We start from the raw sequence: 20277 nt of genomic DNA, 5'->3' as shown, positions 1-20277 counted from the left end.
TTTGACCACAAAATCAAGGTCAAGTTTTCTGAAAATCTTACAAATGTGATAACTCGATAAGGAAATCATCTAGGATTTGAAATTGATATCAGAGTGTATGTACTAGGAGGCTGAGGGGTACCACTAGCCAGTATTTTTCTATTTGTTGGTGTTTTCTGAAGTTGCAGTGGATTTGACCCCACCTTACCTAATGGCTAATATTATAGCTATGTAGGCATGCCCTCATTTCATACCGTTTCCCTGTTTGTCTCCCTCTATTGTGTTTGTGTTTGCTTAAAGCTTTAACCCTCCTGCTTCTATCAACTAACCCGCAACTCTGAGACACAGAATACCCACTACACTGTCAGCCAGATTGTTCTTTCTCTGTGTAGCACTAACACTACACCTAATATCCACTCAGTAAGTTTGGTCCCCAGTTTAGTAACTTTTCATCTCACTGTGCTGCAGGTCCACAACCTTCTCTCCAGCAACCAGCCAGCATCCATTAGTAGCACACTTTCTCAGCCTCCCACATCCTGCTGGCCTGCGTAGGTCTCAGCTACACACTGCTGCCTCTTCACCCTGCCGCTCTCACCACTCGACTCATCTGGAACGTCAGTTATTATCACTGCAGAAGTCAAAAACCTTCTTACACCAAATGCTTTGTGTCTCTGTGTCCTATCAGCTCAGTTCCTAACAAGCTGCACTACAATGAAGCAACTTTTATCATAAATTCAAACTTTCAACATCATTGGAAACATAAATTCAATAATACGCTTACTATTATTATTATTATTATTATTATTATAAAAGTGTTGCACTGGATAACATACTACTGAGGGCTGTCTTTGTCATTTTGTGTTGTCTTTGCGCTGGCATGAAAGAGCAAAATGTCAAATAAAATGCAATCCAGTACGACACCATTTACAACAACCTTAAAGTGAAAACAGGCTGAATTAAACCTCAGTAAAGGAGTTAAATAGATCATAAAAGTTGAGTTTACAGTGGATGTGTCAATGAATGAATTGGATTGTAAATCCAGTGCCAAATACTGAGCACATATAGCAAACTAAACCATAACCCACAGTGTCAGCCTATTATGACAGGAATAATCTACTCGTTTATTGCATAAGAAGGCAACAGCTGAAAGAAGATTTACCGCATTAGAATCAAAGTGCTCTACGCCGCACGATGACAAACTCACAAAACAGATTAGACGTATTGCCACTGCGCCGTAAGCACCGCTGATAAAGTAAAAATTTGAAGCGATTGATCAGCAACGCTACACTATGTGTTGAAATCGATACAAGTTCTTTGCTGCAGCACACACACAGCAACCTTTACCCTGCATGTTCAACATCGGGTCTGGAGCGTTCGGCCGTCAATACTGCGATCATTAAGCCTCTAAATCAACGAGGTACAACAAATAGTTTGGTACAACATTTTGTTTTACTGAGAAACGATTAACCAGATTAATGAAGCACAAAATCAATGCGCTTCTTGAAAGGTGTTATCAACTGAAATCAGTTCAGAATCCACAAACATGCACAATTCATCAAGGACATCTCTCTCCACATATGCACTGCACTGTTCTTTGCCATAAACCAAATAGCTAGGATTATTGACTATCGATCTAATCCTATTACCTTGCTCAATAATAATAACTGAAGCTGCTGCTTAGATGACCTGAACTGTTTCTTCAACAGTAAAACGTGTCAGTATAACACTTTAAAAAGCTATAACCGTATAAAACATTCCAACAGTGGAAATTCAATAACATTTACTTATGACATTGTGCAAAGTAACCTAATAAATCACCGCAATGACTTTGCTGGTGAGGATAAGGATGCAAAACACACCAAACTGCAGGGATTGTCATTCAGTGTCTTCATCTGAAGCCTGAAATAGATCTCACCTGCAGCTTGCCGTCAGCAAATGTGAAAACTGATGAAAGTGAAACAGAAGTGTGCAAGTGGGAGACGGTGAAAAGAAAGATGAAATTGCAATAGTTAGGTTACAATAGATGCAACAAAAATAAAAATGTCACCCCAGCTGGGCCCCAGCACTTTCTTCCTCTCTCGTTTCCTCATTCTGTCTTTTCTCTCTCTTTTTTTCCTCACTTTTTCCGTGTGTCACCAGCACAGCAAAAAATCTCAAAGTGTCCTCTCCTATAGAACGGGAACGGCACAACAAATGAGTAGGAGAGGCCACAGTGGCGTCCCATCGGGCCTTTATCTCGTCAGGAGGGAGAACTGCCAGAGGAAATAAGATCACTACCAATGAAAAAAATATTTGAAAGAATATTTGCAGCAAAGCTAATGGGATAAGGTAGTAGTCGGGCTAAAGTCAAGATAAAAGGGGCTTATTTCATGGGAATTGAGCGCGGCACACATGAAATCACGGTGAAATGTTAGGAAATATGAAAAATGATGAGCCCAAAATCCATTGCTTATATATGCGGCTGTACGCACAAGCAGAGCAGTGTCATACTCACCCAAGTTATTTATTTTGATGTGGTGCAATACGCATAGAAACAATACAAATAACTGTACACAGCATGTGAATTAATGTGGATACTGTTTCAAATTGTTTTGGGGGGGTTTTTGCAGTCATGACCTAGAATGTATTTTAGAAGAGAGGAAAACATTTGGTTCATTCTCTTAGAATTTCGAATATAATTCAGTCCAAGCAGTGAATAACATTATCATACATTTCTTATTCTAATGTAATCTCTTGAGGAGGATTTCTAGTACAACTTTCTCTATTTGCCAAGGGAATGGAGCAGGACAATGTTGAAGTGTCAAATCTCCATACCGACTAACTATTTTTAAGAAACTGTCATTTTCATGATGAAGTTCTGGAGCTGGTACGTTTGCTATTTTCTAAGCAGTGGCAACACACATTGATGCATTTTTGGCTTATTTGCAGTACTTGTTTACCGATTTCTGCAACAAGGGAAAAAACCAAAAACCAAGTCTGAGTAGTCTTAATAGACCAGTCGCTTTTCTAAAATCATATTTTTGACAGGAGTTCGCTCTAAGGCACTTAACAGCTACATAACAGGGGCACAATTCTGTGTCTAGCCAGGGAGCAGTCATTCTGTGTTCGCACTGCTGAAACTAATTAGTTTGGTGCTCAGCTGGAAACTTGTGGTTTAGTTTTTGCACAATTAAGCTCAACATAAAATGATACACCTCTTAAACATCTGGCAAATGGAGCAGATGGACTATATGAGCTATATTCAAATATGAGATCATAAACAGCATCATTAACATTTTAATTACAGTTATTTTAGGCAATGGGAAACTTGTCAGGTCCCGAGAAGCATCTAGATGTGAATGAATAATTATGAGTATGTAGTTTAATTGATTTTCTTGTTGCCACGGCGAAACTTTCACTTTAATGTCACATTTGGCAGGACGAAATATTATTATAATATTGACTAAATCTGATCTCAACGTGCAGCAAAAAAGAAATAAGTGCAGGAACCCACTAAGCAATGAGTCACACGGGCAGAGTTAAAACTGACCAGACGTGAGGTATGTAGAAGCTGAGTGGTGCAAAATCAGACATTTTACACCATAACACTAAAATACTTCCATAGAAAAATGATTTGCCTTAGTGGCAGTGCTAATACAACACTGCCACCCAATGGCAACAATAAAACACCACAACACTGCCGTCCGTACTAATCTTAATGCCTGTGAACTAAATGTTGTCCAATGCTGTCTACAGCAGGCACATAATTTAATCACACTGTAAAATGAATGCAAATCAGGCAAATCACTGGGGTGAGAAATATTGCCGGGATTAACCTCGCGTAACATGAAAAGGGGCACAGCAATTCATCAAGTCGAGCTCAAGACTGCTTGGTGGGATAAAGATGCGCGATCATTAACATACGCACACGCACAAATTTAGCTGTGTGCCTAGGTGATGCAGTTATCGAAATGGAGGAGAATCTGGTAAATATTTTAACACCGTGAGCAACAAAGACATCAAGCAGGAAAAAAAGTGACATCGTGGATCGCTCTGTATGTAGGTTTCCTTTACCGAACGATGGAGGCGATCTCAGGCCGTATTCATAAAATGATTACTCTATTACATCTGTAATGTAAATTAATCCTAATCAATATGAGGAGTCCTTCTCTTAATTCACAACATATCAATGGACTCATTCTAAAAGATGACGAGCACGCTGTTGCCACATTATGCATCTAGAAAATGCACATAATGTCATCCCACCTTTGGTACCCACACAAGATTTACATGCAGATGGTAAAGAGACCAAAGCGGTGGAGGAACACACTACATTCGTTCGGCAGTGCCAAACCCTGGGGGTTCTGTAGCTGTGGAGCACAGAGCACCAAGCAGAACGCTCATCTCTGCAGAGCTCATTAAACTCCACTAATCATATCTGTTACTGCTGGAATGGGTGGAATAAAGGGAGAGAGAAGCAGAAATGGGATGTGGTTTCCTGGAGGTGGTTAGATGTGCACTTAAAGTGTGTTGTGTGCATGTGCATGTTCTAAAAAAAAGAAAGAAAGAAAGAAAAATCTGGCACTGGCTCACCATATCTACCCATTTCTCCATGCATCGGAGAATCTACCCCCCTCAGTTTTACATTTCTGTTTCTGCCGAGCCTTTCGTCGCTCTCTTCTTTCCTCTCTGTCCTCATTCTGTTGTTTTTCTGCTCCAATTGTATCAACATCCTCAACTGTTAGATGAAGGAATTAAAGGGCAGCTTCAGGTGATTTCACCACTAAAGAAAATAATCTGCTAACTGGACACAAAGACAGGCAGGATGAAAGCGTGTGTATTCACTACATCCTCTAATAACACGGCCTCATATGCGCCGTTTTGGCTCATAAACAGATGCTTAAGTTAAAAGGAAAAGCCTCATTGTCTGTTGCTTTGTGGTCTGCTTGTTTTTGATTTTACTCGCTGCTAACACAAGGCTCTGCAAAAACAGGAAGGATTCAATCCACGCATTCCAGAGCGAAGGCTAGATGAGATTTAACCGCTATGTCAACTCAAAACTGTTTAGCTTGTACGCCTTGAGAAGATTTGCGGAGGGTTTTTACAGATACTGGGTGGTCTGAGAGCATCCTGCGCGCAACGCATCTCTGAAGTACAAAAGCTGTCTTTGTAAATACCGTCAAAGTTTGGATCTAGGACAAGTACCTGGAGGCAGACAAATCTTCACCTGTGCTCGATGTAAAAACAGACGATCATTTGTTTGCAGAGTCTGACAGACAATAATGATTAAAATATGAATCCCAGGGTAAAGACCTCTGGCAGACGTTCAAAGTTTAAACCTCTGTTGACTCAGAAAACATTATTTCACATCCAAATTACAACTTTTTCTTCAACACGGTGCTCTGCTGCACTACATTTTTCTCTATATTGTGTGAATTTTTAAGACAATAATACTCCCACTGTGAAAATACTGCTCTCTAACAGGACTATGCACTTTCACTGAACTCACATGAACAGTTAATGGCTAACAAAAGCATCAGTAATGTCACGTAGCACTGGAGAGAGCACCCAAATGCCGGATGCAGAGGCAGGCAAAATATACAGAAAGCAAACTCTCTGTTGGAAAAGAACAAAAAAGCAGATACAGAGAATCCCATTAGCCATTATAACACACAAAAAAAGACACACAGGGAACAAGAGGTAGCCTAACACAGGGCAAAAAGACAACCTGACAGAAAGGAGAGGGGCAAGAGACACCGCAGCCAACCAAACACAACTGGTGAGTGACAAAGGAGGGAAATCAGCCTCAGGTGGAGACAATCAGGGACGGCGGCGGGTTGAGGTGGGCGGCTCGGTCTAAATATCGACAGTATCAGTACCAACGCTGGTACTGGTATGCATTGGTAAGACTACACATCTTTGGAGTGGGAGTCACAAGTTAGATTCCCACCCGGTATCCAGTAAGATTCCTGGCTAGACCTAAAAAACCAAGCCCTGGAATGGCGCAGCTACGTCTTCAGCCTGTCCGCAGCTCGGACACAAGCATTTCACTACATGTTGTACTCTATAATTGTGCATGTGACAAATAAAGGTTCTTTGTTTGTTTGCTTGGATCAACGCTAGCGCAATAGGGTCGATACCTGTTTCTATCTGAATGAATTATTATTTTTGGAAATGAAAAACGACACCTCAAACAGACACTATGTCTTTTTGTGTTGACTGTCATGTCTATTTTATGTTTATCCTATAGCACATTTAAACAAAAGGAGTTGACTCTAAGTTTTTTTACATACAGGCACATTTACATATCAGGTCTTCACAAACCCAGTTTTAAAATACATGACAAGGTGAAAGGTGTGTTTTGAATTTGCAAACTGATGACGATTCATCTCATAAACGAGCCTCTGCTCTGAAGTATAAACGTCAGTAATGATCGGCACTGGTCCTGTGTTAAATTTGCAGTACTGGAAGTAACACAAAGACAGAAAGTCAAACAACGAGACGCACGCATTGTGAAGCAATTTCTAAAATAAATCAGGAAAGAAAAACAAGACAGAAAAGGAAAGTAATAAACGAGTAACACAGGTAACACCAAGGAAACCAAAGGAGACACTCGGCAAGCATGAGCATTCAAAATGTCAGAAAGAATATCAAATAAATCCAAACACAGACCAAAATTCAACAAGTGCAGAAAAAGAAAGCAGGGCCTTAGTAAGTAAAAAGAGGGATGACAGAAGCTGGGTAATCCAGGTATCTAAATAAATAATACAGCATTATGTATTTAGCTTCCAAGATAAATTCTCACTCCCCACAAATATTAATATTCATGGAATATACAGCGTGTACCGACAAAGGTGTTGGTCAGTGAAAATGATGGCAGTCTAATGTGAGTAGGGGGCGGTATGAATAACACTTGACAAGACCATTTGCTTTCACTGTCATCCCTGTCGATTTAGCTGCGGGGGCTGGAAGCCGCTGCTGCCACAACACAAACAACAGGGATTACATGCATAATGACAGTCCTCCAACAGGATATGTGTTTAAGTTTAAAATCAAAGGTGCGTTTCATAAGGGGGGCTTTTATTTAAGGAAACCGTTCACTTAAATGAGATTAAAATCGTTTCAGAGCATTAACAAGTCCTGTCGGTTAAGCTGCTTTTGTTAAAGTTTTCCTGCAGCAGTTAAAACGACACGATGGAGATGAAGAAGTGCTTAGGTGATGCTGATTTTGGTTTTTTCTTTTTAGATTTACATACTTGCTCAGAAAAGTTATCTGAGGACAAAAGGTGTTGGTCATGTCTGTGCATCTCACTCTGGCTTCGGAGAGAGAGAAAATACGGTGTGAATAAAATAATCTGGGTGATTTTAAGTCAACTGGTCATTTCACATTTTTCAAATTTAAATATATTTGAACTGAAATATTTTCAAAGTTTGTTTCCTTCCGAGCAGTGTCACAGAACTTGCACTTGAGTCAACACCGACTAGTGTGTGACAAATCGTCGGGGTCAGCTCAGTCAGTCCTGTGCAGTTTTGCAGCCTGCTGTGCTGTGCAATCCTAACACCTCAGCGTGAGTGAGATTACTCCCTGAGGCAGCAGGGGCCTCTGATAATTATAGTGGAAGGTGAGAAGTTAAGCCTCGACACATCCGAAAAATGAAACATATTCCTCTAACCTTAGCTGGACAATAAAGCCCATCGACTGTATTTAAAAGGAAAAGCCAAAAAAAAAAAAAAAGTGCAAGTGACACATTATTGAGTATTCAGCCATCCATAAAGATTTCCTTGCTAATCACAAAGAAACATACATACATGAGAATGTATCTGCAGTCATTTTGCCATCTTCATTCTTTTTTCAGGATTTGTATAGATGTGGGGAGATGCACACAGCTGTTAAAGGCACCGTATATTATTGAATGCACAGTACAGTCAGAGTCAAAAGCAGTCTAGCTACTGGCCTTCTTTCAAATTTCATAGTTTAATCTGTAACACATCAAAATATGATTTTTTTCTCCCTTTATGTAGGGAGAGTTATAAAAAGGAATCACTCCTGAATTCATTTACTATACGTATTTCACACATAAAAAGTATCAGAGGGAAAAATGCTGTATTCTGTCTAGAGCTTCATCAATATAGGATTATTAAGACTGATACCACTACTGATAATATATTTAATATCGGACGATATTCTAATATCTGGTAAGCAGTGTTGGTCAAGTTACTTGAAAAAAGTATTCCCCCCAAAAGTATTCCTGTTACTTTACTGATTACTTATTTTCAAAAGTAATTAGTTACTTAGTTTTTTTTTTTTTAATGATTTACAACCTGAATAGGTAATAAAGCAATAGATTTTTGAGATCTAATAGATCAAATTACCTTTTTTGCTATAGTAATCCCTTACTTATTCGTTACTTGAAACAGTAATCGGATTACAGTGCCCATCTCTGCTGGTAAGCCTAGTAGTTTATTTACTTGGATCAGATCAGCAGGTTGTCGTGTTCTAGTTTGATGTTTGATGTTGTATTGTGAGTGCCCCCTGGTGGGCACATTATGCAAAATCAACACTGATGACATCGTGGAAAGGAGTGCCTTCTTTACCTTTTGATTTTCAACTACTAATACTAGTAGTAGTTATAACATTACTTCAGCAAATAGCCAATACTGGCCGGTAATACTGGCTTGCCGATAAATCAGTCAGGCTCTGACCGTGTCCAAGAAAACGTGGAAGTCAGCTATTTGTGAGTTAGACTGATATTTGAAATTGTCAAATGTCATCAAAACTTATTTGGCAACATTTCAGTCAGCTGAATATTTTCTCAGATAATTATTCCTGAAAACTTCTCATTTCGTGTCTTCATAGTCACTGCAGAAACTACTGCTTCACTTTGAACGTGCAACACTCGTTCTATAATCCTGTATGTGTTTGGGATTAAAGTCTAAGCTTTTATCGCTCATCAATGATCTCTCGTTTCACAGAGGAAAGCTCAGCGGAGATGGATTGTCTAGATGGGAGAGCACAGATGCCTGAAGTGAGGATTTAGAAGCAGAAAAGTGGAGGATTACAGACTAGGATTGACGTGATTGGCAGACGAATCAAGCTGCTGCTGCTGCTGACACATCATCCACCTGCCAATGAAGATAAATGCAACCATCACAAAAAAATAAAGAAATAAAAATAAGCGTCATCTCAATACCAACGCATGTGAAAAAAGCTGTAAAACAATCACAACTACAAATATAATCAACTTTGCGTTTGGTGAGGATTACAGTGGCCCTGTCAAGGAGCCAGAGGAGAAAATGTTGGTCCTTAAATACAGCTCCATAAAGTTTAACTGACAATGTCAGGTTTTATTCTAAGCTTCTCAGTGTGAACTGTGCCTTCAGCTTATTGTACACTGTGGAAAAAACCCACGAGTAAATTAATACAACTAATATCTGCACTCATTTATCCCTATGCAATTAAACTTAATGTGTAGTCTGCAGAAATGTTGTAATTAAAACAAAATAAGAAGAGAGGTACAAAATAAGAGTGCAGGCTTCCGTCTACTGGCTAACATCCAACATTGCCAACTTGTGGCCACCACTGTGCAACCCCACAGGCTCATAGGATGATCTCCGAACCGCTGTGAGCAGATGGTTGGTTTTGTGCACCTGTCCCCCATCCGATGTCAAGAAAAATCAAGTCCCTGCAGTAAGTTTCACTGCGGACTGTTTATTTTGTTGTCAGCAATGCCTGTCAGCAGCAAAATCTAACTTGGCTGTGCTGCTGCAAACAGAGCATTCACGCGGCTGCTTCAGTAACTGAATGTGCAAAGCAGAAAATGCCACACACTTAATCAAGAGCTAAAAATTTTAATGATTCCCCAAAACTAGGCAAAACAATGCTTTACCTGCATTCACATGTGTTAAAATGATTCAGTAACACATTATCTTTTTAATATCAGCTCCCACATGATACAGTATTTAATCAGATTAAAGCAACCCTCTGGACCCATTATAATGTTATTAAGTAATAACTTAGTCCCTATGATATTAGTCCCTTTGTTTAAAGATTTTATAAGTCCTACTTAAAAAAAAGCGTGTCTGCTCATTGTGCAAATATACAAAGTCCACCTCTGAAAAACAAATAACTACACGTGTTTCATCACACACCAGCAGAAAATGGCAGCATTTATCAGTTTATAAACTTGTCAAGCTCCTTCTTTCAAACACATGTGATGCACAGTCTGCAGCCTGCCACCTGTCCCCTCCATCTCTACAGTGTCCATCTATCAGATTTGAAAACAGGCACAAACTAAGGGAACTGCAAATAGCACAGACACCGCCTCATAGTTTGCCAGGTTAAAATATATATATGTACTTTCACTTTTATATGTGAACATTTTACTTTTAAGTTGGTGCGAAATGTTGAGAAACTGTTGCGTTTTCCATCTAAATGTTAAGCAAGACTCACACAAACTAGCATGCAATTGTTTAGCATGCATGAACTAAACTGCCTACTGTTGCCCTGTTCAATTAATCAACCACAAACATTAGCATTAACATTTGGTAATGGTAAATAAAGCCCCTGCACCTTAAAGCAGCCTTATGTGCAATGTTCCCTCTAATTTTTCATGTGTCTGAGCAAACACACAAACTCCCTGAGCGGTCCCTTGGACCACTGTGAGCAGCATCAGACGTGTGCACTGTGGTCACGCCAGCATCGAATCCATCCGAGTTACATGGTTTAGTAAAATAATCAAATTACAGCATTTACATTTATGTTAGACTACTTTTAATTAACTGCTTTAGCCCACTTACAATGAAAATTTAAAAAAAAATCTTGTTCATGACCTGTGTAGCATGTTAACACTATTGGAAGTAAAAATAACTTGAACTCCAATTTTGAAAACACAACTTTCTTTTGTTTTTTTTTCATAAAGCTCTGACTTGTATTATGAGTATGAGTCTGTGGTCTGGGAGAGTCCTGTAACTCTCTGTCTGCAAAATACAGAATATAATGACCAACGTTGGGCAATTAATTATATAGTTACTTCTTCAAAAAAGTAACTGAGTTTTGCAAACAACAAAGTTTTTTGCAGCTGTTTACCTAAAAATGCAGGCAAGGCGTTTTTTTAAATAGCAGGCCTGACAACAGGAGATGTATCACTGCTGTAACACCTGTAACATTCAGCAGTCGCCTCATTGTTCTGACACACACAACAAAACTATTGACTACACTACACACTAACTACACAAGATTTGCGCTAAACGTCGCAAATCTCTTACATCTCAAAACACTGCCGTCACTCCTAAAAACTGGTATAAAGTCCACACTTTTTCCATCAAATGTTCCGTCTGTCCTGCTCACATCTCCAATGGTTGTACACGTTGTCATTAACGTGGCTTCGCTCCACATCAGCCACGCCGCTTTGCTAGCTAAAACACCGGTGTCGGCACATAAGGACGCTGTCATAGCCTGTCAACGACGTTAATTAGCTGCGTATATACGAATGTGAATCGCATCATTGGCTGGACTATGGGATAAGGTAGCATCGTTCTAATCCTATACGGGAGCAGCCAGTCACTTACTGACTAACACTGCAAAACTGAATTGTTAAAGTTTTCATTTTAATTTCAATTCAGGTTAAAAAAAAAATTCGTGCGCAACGCGTGCCAGCAATGCACAATTAGAGGGAACATTGCTTATGTGTATTGCTTTCCTCTGTAGTTCAGTATAGTAATCTCAAGAGCCCTTGGCAGCTAACCGTTAGCGCTCCTTCTGTGTTAGCTTCAAAATCTCTTCATCTTCTCCTCTTACCCATATTTTTGTAGTAAGAGATTTCCTTACTTGAGTTTTAGGTTTGTTTCTTCGTTTGTTTTTCTCTCTCTTTTTTCCTACAGTGGAAATGTTTTCAATTGCACAGCCTATTTCCTCTCATTTGTGTTTGGTTAGCCTGCCCTCTCATACCCATTTTAAAGCAGGCTATTTGGTTCAGTGGCTGCTTGTGGCTGCCGATAAAATAGCACAATGTTTAGAGCAAAATTGGCTTCCTCAAAACACAAACAGAAAGATAATAGCACAGAGTTTTGTTTTCATTTCTTAAATCTGGATAAGTAGCTCTGAGATTTCTGCCAGCACTTTAACACAGCAGATACATTTGACTGTGCAGATTTTACTAAGATGATTTGGCAGCATTTTTTTCTTCTTCCAAGGATGGTTCTTTTAAAAAAATACATTTAAAAAATAGTTCAAAAAATAAATAAGTAAATAAATGAGCTATGTCTCTGTAGAAAAAAGTGGTTGTTACACTTTGTGCTTTCTGTTACTGGTACAATTAATTTTTTAAACTTTTTTTTTCAAGTAAATGCAGACAAAACAAATTCAAAACAATTCATTTTCTACATATTAGCTATACTTTAGCATATTACTGCAGAAAAAATATTATTCTCTACTTAATATATCCCTTTAACACATGTATAGGGCATTATCTCATATGCTTTACTGGCTTTTAAAAAATTACAAGTTCAAGCTTCATATCTAAATAGCTCAGAATTTAATCTGTGCATTTACATTTCTATTGACTTTCTGCTAAAATGTATCCCAGTACTCCAACAGTTATGAGTGGAGCAGCCGAAGGAGAAGCTAAATATTACAGACTGTATTAACTGTGACTTCTGTATGAAGCTCCAAAGTACAGATCACATCACAGCACCATGTCCTTGAGGGCGCTTGTATGGTACGGCTTCATTATACTGCAGCACTTTCCACACTTTCTGCATCACATCTTCACAGCATCAAACATGCTCTCTGTTTAGGCTGTCATTCTCCTGTAGATAAATATCGTCAGACTACAGGTTTATGGGTTTTTTTTGTTGTTTTTTGTCCCCCCGCTTGCTGCTTCTAAATCTGACTCCTGTGAAAAACGATAAGGGGGAAAAATAACACAACAGTTTTAAACATATGCAATCTGCATTCACGATCACCTCTGTGTGTGACAGGCTGTGCTGACACAAACTTTATGTTGGAATTGGGGTACACTACAGGATAAGACGTGCCAAGAAAGAGCCTGCTGACCCTAACTCTGTTTTCAATCAGGCTCCTCTGGCAGCGTTCTGATTTATCCCGGGGCTAATAAAAGCTGGGGATGCCAGTTCTATAAGCACAGGAACAGCTAGGGATGTGTGCATTGTAAATTTTTCAGGATGTACCAGGTGTGCCATGGTCTGCCGCTTAAACTAAAATGACTGCACTGACAGCATTTTTCCTCTGCGAGCACTGGCTTCTGAATAATAAACTCAGAAGGTGGATGTCTGCTATGAGAACGATTCCCAAAACAACTTCATGCAACATGTTTTGCTGCGACTGAGGAAAAGGTTATAGTGTTTCAAATAGGCCAACATGGATATTATTTCTCAAAAAAGAAGTACTTGCACAGTTCATCGGTCTTCTGCATGGATAAGTGAGCACAGTCACATGTGATTCAGATGCCCTGCTGTGATTTAGCTTCCCGGATGCCAATATCATGGCCATCTGAAGATAAGTCTGCCCAGCGGTGCAGACGAATGACCTGTGCTCATCTGTATTTGACCAGTCAATACGCAACCTAGACAAAAAAGTATGCGGAGGCGTGTTACATAATGATTTGCCCTGTGATGTATACCTCTATTTTTGTATTTAGTTTTTAAACTGCTGCAGGCTTGAGATTAGACGTTAAACCTTGTGAGATAATCGCCGTTTATGTTCCGTATACACTACACAAGATATTCCACAAACGTTATGCAAAATAGCACAAGGTGAATGCAGCAGAATACAGTACCTTAAATCCAAAAAACAATGCACTGCACAATACCTCAGAGGGATCAATATTGAACACTTCATCTATTGCTCCAATTAAATCTGCAAGGTAAATCTGAAAACACATGGCAAAGTCAAATCAAAAGTCCTGCAGAGTCATGATTGTGTGGTCGCTGTCAGTACATCAATTATTTTCTGCTCATGTGAAAACTGTATGACTCATCACGTTTGTTCTGTGTGATTTTTCTTTCATCGCACATCAAAATGACAGCAGATGGAGCGTATTGGTGCAAAGAGCTGACCGATCAAGGGGTTTCCTTTATGAGTAAACTAAATACATTGAAACAGCCCAAATCCAAGACTCACCATGTGCAAAAAGAAAAAAAAGTTACCTAGCTGAGTGCACACACAGACTGCACCAGCAAACCTCTTGCAAAGTGACTCCGTCTACATGATTAGCAACACCAGCAGCATGAAGCTAATCTCTAACTGCAGGAAAGCCCACCGGGTAAGGAGGTGTGAGGAATCTGTGAGTGTGCTGGAACCATAACACAAGTGGAAGAAGGAGAGGAATTAATCACTTCAAAGAAGACCAAAATATGTTCTGCACCTGCAGTGGTCATGTATTAAAATTTCAAATCACGTCCACCTCTCCTGAGCGGGGATTTACCAACGGTTTATTGAGGTATTAGGAAGATATTCAAGGGTAAAGTGACAGGCAAGAAAGGAAACAGTGCTTCCAACTTTGCCAAAAAACTGAAAACATACTCTGCGCCAATGTTTAAGTTGGGAAAGTCTTCCATGTCACTTTTAATGGAGATAAATGTTTCAACAACAAAAAATAAAATCTATGACTGCGTGAAATAGTTCAGCAGTTTAGGAATAATGTTTCTATAATATCATTGAAAGATTTAGAAAATCAGGAGAATAGCCTCCGTACAAGGCCGAGGCTAAAAACTACCAGTGAATGGCCCTCAGGCAGCACTGCATGGCCTCAGAGACAATTCTGGAAACACTTTTACACATTTGCCAAGTGAAAACTCTAACATGGAAATTAAAAACAAAAGCACATTGACTGGGTTGAGTGGGCTGAGGTGACTTGGAAAACTCATGTGGTCCAAAAAGCTGAAAGTCTTTTTGGTACTCATGAACAACCGAGAGCCCGAGTTATCGATGAACAGCTCAAAAACTGTGATGGGACGGAGGGTAACTCCTACGGCCTTGAAGGCACCATTTAGCCCAAACAATAAGGGAATGCATGTTTTTTTAGGCACGTGATGTCATGCAGCAGAACAACCACAGTTACCTCAGTTTCCTGCAGTCGTGACCTGTCACCCAGTGAAAACACTTGGCACATTATGAAACAAAAAGTTAAACTGCTGAGCAGCTGAAATCCAATATCAAGCAAGAATAGGAAAACATTTCACTTTTAAAACTTCACCAATTGCTCCCCTGAGTTCCCTGAAGCTAAAAGATAATACTGTTAAAAGAAGACGTGGCGCAGCAGAGTTTCTAAAAACACCTCAGTCGCAACATTTTGTTGGGTTTTTTTTTCCCCAAATGAAGAAGAGATTTTTCCATCATCGATAATATTTTTCAACTTTCCATTTCTACCCTTTTCAATATGAGGGTTTATATGATTTGCAAACGACTGTGTTCCATTTTTATTTTCATTTTCACAGAGCCTCAGCTCGAACTGGTCTCGGAGAAGGCAATTTACTTACGGTATTATTCCAGCTTCAAACACGACAAAGCCCGAATCAACAAATAAAGAAATGCTCAGCAGGAGGAAGCCAGTGTAGTCAAATTTAGTGTTGGACATTAATCGTTTTACACGGCGATTTACTTCCAACCTGACAGGGGTTTGGAAAGGAATTGGGGCTGAGAAACAATGTAGGACACGAAAAAAACAACATGAATGTTGGTTCCTACACAGCAACAGCCGGGAGGCTTCAAATCATTTTTGTGCTTCTGTAGGGTCTTATTGGTGTCTAAAACAGGTCAGAATTGTCTTTTTTCTTTGTTTTCCTCAAGGGAAACAAGTCTTTTAACTTCAATTAAAGTAACAAAAAGCAAAGAATGCATCTGACAGCACACACACCTAATTTAATGGGTAGCGGTGCTCTACCTTGACTGGTTTAACCTTGGAAAGTCACTGACGTAAGAAATAAACTTTCCCAGAGTAATTCAACTATTCAAAAGCCAAAAATCTGTTGTCACGCTCCCCGAACAAATGGGAGCATCGGCTGCTGAAGGATTTTATTTATTTAATTTCATTTTTTTTGACAACACGTCACAAAACTGAACACAACCCAAATCACACCACCAGTGGGGAATAAGAGAATTTATTGCAGGATTACGCACCTGGCAGTGCCACGTGAATATGATTCATGAGAAAACTGTTTATTCTGCTCTGGTACCACCAGAAGGTTGTTAATATTCAAGTCTTTGGGCATGTGCAACACTCATGGAATGGATTTTCTCTCTGCAATTCAAACAGGCCTTTACATATAGCTGAGGGACTCCTGATCCAATGATGGGTGACAGCCAAAGATAACAAAAAAAAATAAAATCCCCCTATAATTACTGTTCCGATATTGCAAGCCAGCGCCACTGTGGATTAGCCTTCCAACAGCTGTGCAACAGTATGTAAGGTTGTTGCTAAAAATAGATTAAAACAGCCATCTCTTATTCACACAATTTGCAGCCTGCTCACTTTCTTGCCCCTCTCCCCGCCCGTCCCCTCCTCCTCCTCCTTCCACCTCCCCCTTCCCTTCCCTTCCCTCTCTCACATCCGAAATCGCAGACATGCAGCACGAGCTTCAAAGAGCATAGATAACTTGGGGTAGCGCAAGACAGGCTGTAATTCATCACAACACATGCAATGATAATGTCATCTTCACAACCAGAGAGTGGCATTTAGGTTTAATGCACCCGGCGCTCTCACCTATCCTGTGACTGATAAGTAGGCACTGGGGGAAAGCGTCACAGTTTGACTTGAAGTTATTATTCGGCCGGGCTTATGTATAATAAATATACAACATAGGCTGAATAACAAATGTGGATATGTTTCAGTAAGTAATAGAACGGAAACAAATTGCACAAAGAAACCCTGAAATGCCTCTAAACGTTTAACCAGTCATGTCTTTTTCCCTTGATTTTCCACTGCGTTAACACTGCCTGCTGTGTTATTCACAATGCCTGGATGAGCACCTAAGTGAGTAATCATTTCAGTCTTTCAAATCAGGAAAACCTATCCAATCCTCCTAATTACCACTTAGGACTCCAAGAAGCAGCTATTATAAAATACAAGGAGTAGTTCTATTAAAAAAAGTTTACATTGTACAGTGTGCCATCACAGAACATTTCCAATGATGGGAAAGACGACTTTTGTTCCTACTGCTAAACAGCGTCCTAAAAACAAGACACGATTTACTGATGAAGGAGAAGACAAAACCCGAAAGGGTACAGCTCAACTAAACACACGCAAAAAGAAAAAGCCAGCGCTCCTGTTTTAAAATAATATTTCTGCACCACAGAGGATGTATATGCGCCCAGTTCAATCTGCAGCAAACCTGTGAGAACCCAAAACTCTCTGCTCAGGTCTCTTAAGGCCAAAGGCTTCCATTTTCTGTTCTGGGGATTACGTGACACTTTGCAACAGTTCAACCGAGGCAGGTTTTGTCACGCTGTGAGGTTTGATCGCAAAACCCAAATGTATGTATGGAGGCAGAAAAATATCAACTGAATATAGGAATAATTGTTTAAACAACTACAATCTGAATTTACTCAGAAACCTCATATTGTAAATGCATTTTGTCAATAAGGTAAAATGTCCTAAAGGTTTACAGTGACGCTACTCTGGCTGGACAAAAAAAAAAAATAGGGAGTTATTGCTCAGTTATTCCATTTGCTACTATTTTACAGCTGCTCATGCTGTTGTGTTCAATTAATGAGCTGAATTTTCTGCGGCTGATCTCGTTCTTTTTTCTTTTTAGACCTGTGGCATGTTCAACCAGACGGAGATCAAAGGATTGCACCCATGAAAAAGTGAGCTTCAATCCCACATACCCACCTCTCACACGCACGAGTCGGAGCACACGCATCTTCACACATGACATTGCTCATGTGTGTGTGTGTGTGAAAGGAGCATCACAGTCTATCAACAATAACACACTGCTCTGGCCAACTGCTTTACACTCCAAAGGACTCCATATACTTTATAATATATATATTAAGAAAAAAATACATATATATATGTATATATATAATTACAAAACTGCGTGGAGGCAAAAATATTAATAATATTAATACCCTGAATGACATGATTAAATATGTTGACGGAACTGAAGGATTAATTGCACTCGAAGCGTCGAAACAAAGTTACATTAAAAAACGATTTCCTAATTGCAAAAGTAGGACGCACATTTTGAGACGTAAACACCTTAATTTTGCATAACCGCGTTGCTGTATTTTTATTTATTAATTTTTCAGAATAGGCTACTTTCAAAAAGCTTACCGAATATAAATGAACAGTGCGTCCATGCATTATTTAAACACTGCAACACTCAATCAGAATCAAACAGGATGCACAAGATAATTTAGTGTTGATGTTTGCACTCACTGGCTTGCATGAGCTGACCCTGACGCCCAAACACCTGGGAGAAAGGGCTTCGGCTGCAGGTGAGCATCTCCTCCATGGCTGGGCTCCTCCGGTGAAGTGGCGAGGTCCTTCGGCTCAAGAAGAGAAAAGTGGAGTGAGAGTCTGCCTCGGAGTGCGGAAGGTTAGCGATCACACTGGACCAATCCTCTCCTCTCCAGTCTCTCAATTGACTGCTAATTTGCCTTTGAAGACACTTCACAACCTCTCCCACGCCTTTTCCTGGGATGTCATTTGCTTTCTACAGCTGCCTCCCTGCTGACTGCAGATCAGTTCCGCGTCTTGTTGCCTCAGATGCCGTCAGAGTTGCTGCTGCTCTTCAGCTGATGGGAGATCTGCGTTGGGTTGCTCTCAGCCTGCTCATTAGGGCTCTAGTGTGGCGCTGCTTCAGACAGAGAGCATAGCAAACACAGCATGAACAAAGCAAGAGAGAGAGAGAGAGAGTCAGAGAGAGCAATGAGAAGGAGAACCCTGCTGCAGAGAGAAGGCAGACTCTCTCCCCTGACGAAAGCAAGAACAGAGATGACTATGTGTGCATGTGTGTGTAACTGGTTTTTACATTATTCTGTAGCTGCTGCTACTTGAGACTTTCCATGGCTTTGATTCCCTCTGTCTACATAACTGGTTCAAGGTTCAAGGTTCTTTATTTGTCACATGCATAGTTATACAAGTATAACACACAGTGAAATGTAGCCTTTTTTTTTTTCAACTGCTTCTCTTTAATCTAACTGTTGAGAAGTGTTAAGTTGAGATGCACTGAATGTAAAATACATAAAAATGATGAAGAATGATATGGCACATGTTCATAATCTGCACTTATAGATGCACTATAAAGCAACGGCAGCATACCCAGTGTTTTGATTTCGTGCGCACCTCCCCACACTCTTCTCATATATTTGACTCCAAACTGAATTTGGTTCAGCTACCATTCTTTCTTCCCCTCCCTTTCTCCCCCCTTACATTCATACTTGAGGATTATCTTCCAAATATAGACAGAGAAGACTGCATCTCTCTCTGTGTCTCACTCACACACAAACAGTCAGGTGTATGCAGGTTTTATGCAGCACTTTGCTTGTGCAAGCAAAACGGCTTTCACGAGTCCCTCGCAAGGCAAAAAACAGGGATCCTGAAGATAAAGCTCGACCGCGAGCACAAAATAAAATCGGTTTCAAACTAAAGGGGCCAGTGGATCATTAAAAATGGATCCGCATCCTTTATTAATGTCCTCGTTACTGTGCCTGTTCTGCTCCCGCATTAAGAGCACGCAGAGAGAGGAAAGAAGTGACTTTTACAGTAGTACTTTATCCTTGTATCCTGTTGGTTTTTATTACACCCACAAAGTGCTGCTTGCTTGGAGGGACTTAGCTTCAACTCGTAAAGCCAGTGTCACATCCCTCTTAGCTTTGAACTAACAGTTGCGAGAGGCGGCAAATGAGCGGCATTAGGATCTGCAGGGCTACATGAATTTTACTTCCCGAGATCAAGATTCCAGCCAAGGACAAGTCCGACATAAGTGACTCTGGCTGCACCAAAGACGACGTTGAATTTGACTCAAATAAACATCACAATAGCCAGAACAAGCATGGCCGGAGGTACTGTGATGTATTTTTTTCCTCTCATCTCTCTTCACAAAACCGCTGTGATCCTGACGGGTCCTGTCAGCATTTCATGTTTGTGCACATCCAAACCTAATCCGTACTTCCAGATGACACACTGCATCATTCAAAGTCTACCAAGTCATTTAGGTTTTTGACAAATAAGACGCAGGTCAGGTCTCCGACCCACCCAGAAGTAGGGGGAAAAAATTGCAATCCATCTCTCAGTGGTTGGAATTTAATATTGTGCATCACACCGAGAATAAGTGATGAAATTAACAAGAAGAAGA

General features: G+C 40.0%; 1 protein-coding gene across 5 annotated transcripts in view; it reads right to left on the bottom strand.

Annotated features, from left to right (window-relative positions):
* The window catches only part of kazna (kazrin, periplakin interacting protein a), a 181347-nt gene extending 162559 nt beyond the window's left edge, over positions 1–18788 (bottom strand). For 3 of the 5 annotated variants that reach the window (XM_005732983.2, XM_013910815.1, XM_005732985.2), the window contains exon 1: positions 18357–18788. In XM_005732983.2, the coding sequence (XP_005733040.2) occupies positions 18357–18432 (76 nt within the window). In that variant the 5' untranslated portion in view covers positions 18433–18788. The remainder of the gene's footprint in view (positions 1–18356) is intronic. The other 2 variants (XM_013910816.1, XM_013910818.1) reach the window with 2 other exon arrangements.
* Positions 18789–20277: the final 1489 nt, after the last annotated feature.

The sequence above is a fragment of the Pundamilia nyererei genome, unplaced genomic scaffold, assembly GCF_000239375.1.
Source record: "Pundamilia nyererei isolate P.nyererei 1_Seehausen unplaced genomic scaffold, PunNye1.0 scaffold00049, whole genome shotgun sequence".
NCBI lineage: Eukaryota > Metazoa > Chordata > Actinopteri > Cichliformes > Cichlidae > Pundamilia > Pundamilia nyererei.
Note: the sequence above shows the minus strand (reverse complement) of the source record. Positions and strands in the feature narration are given on the sequence as shown.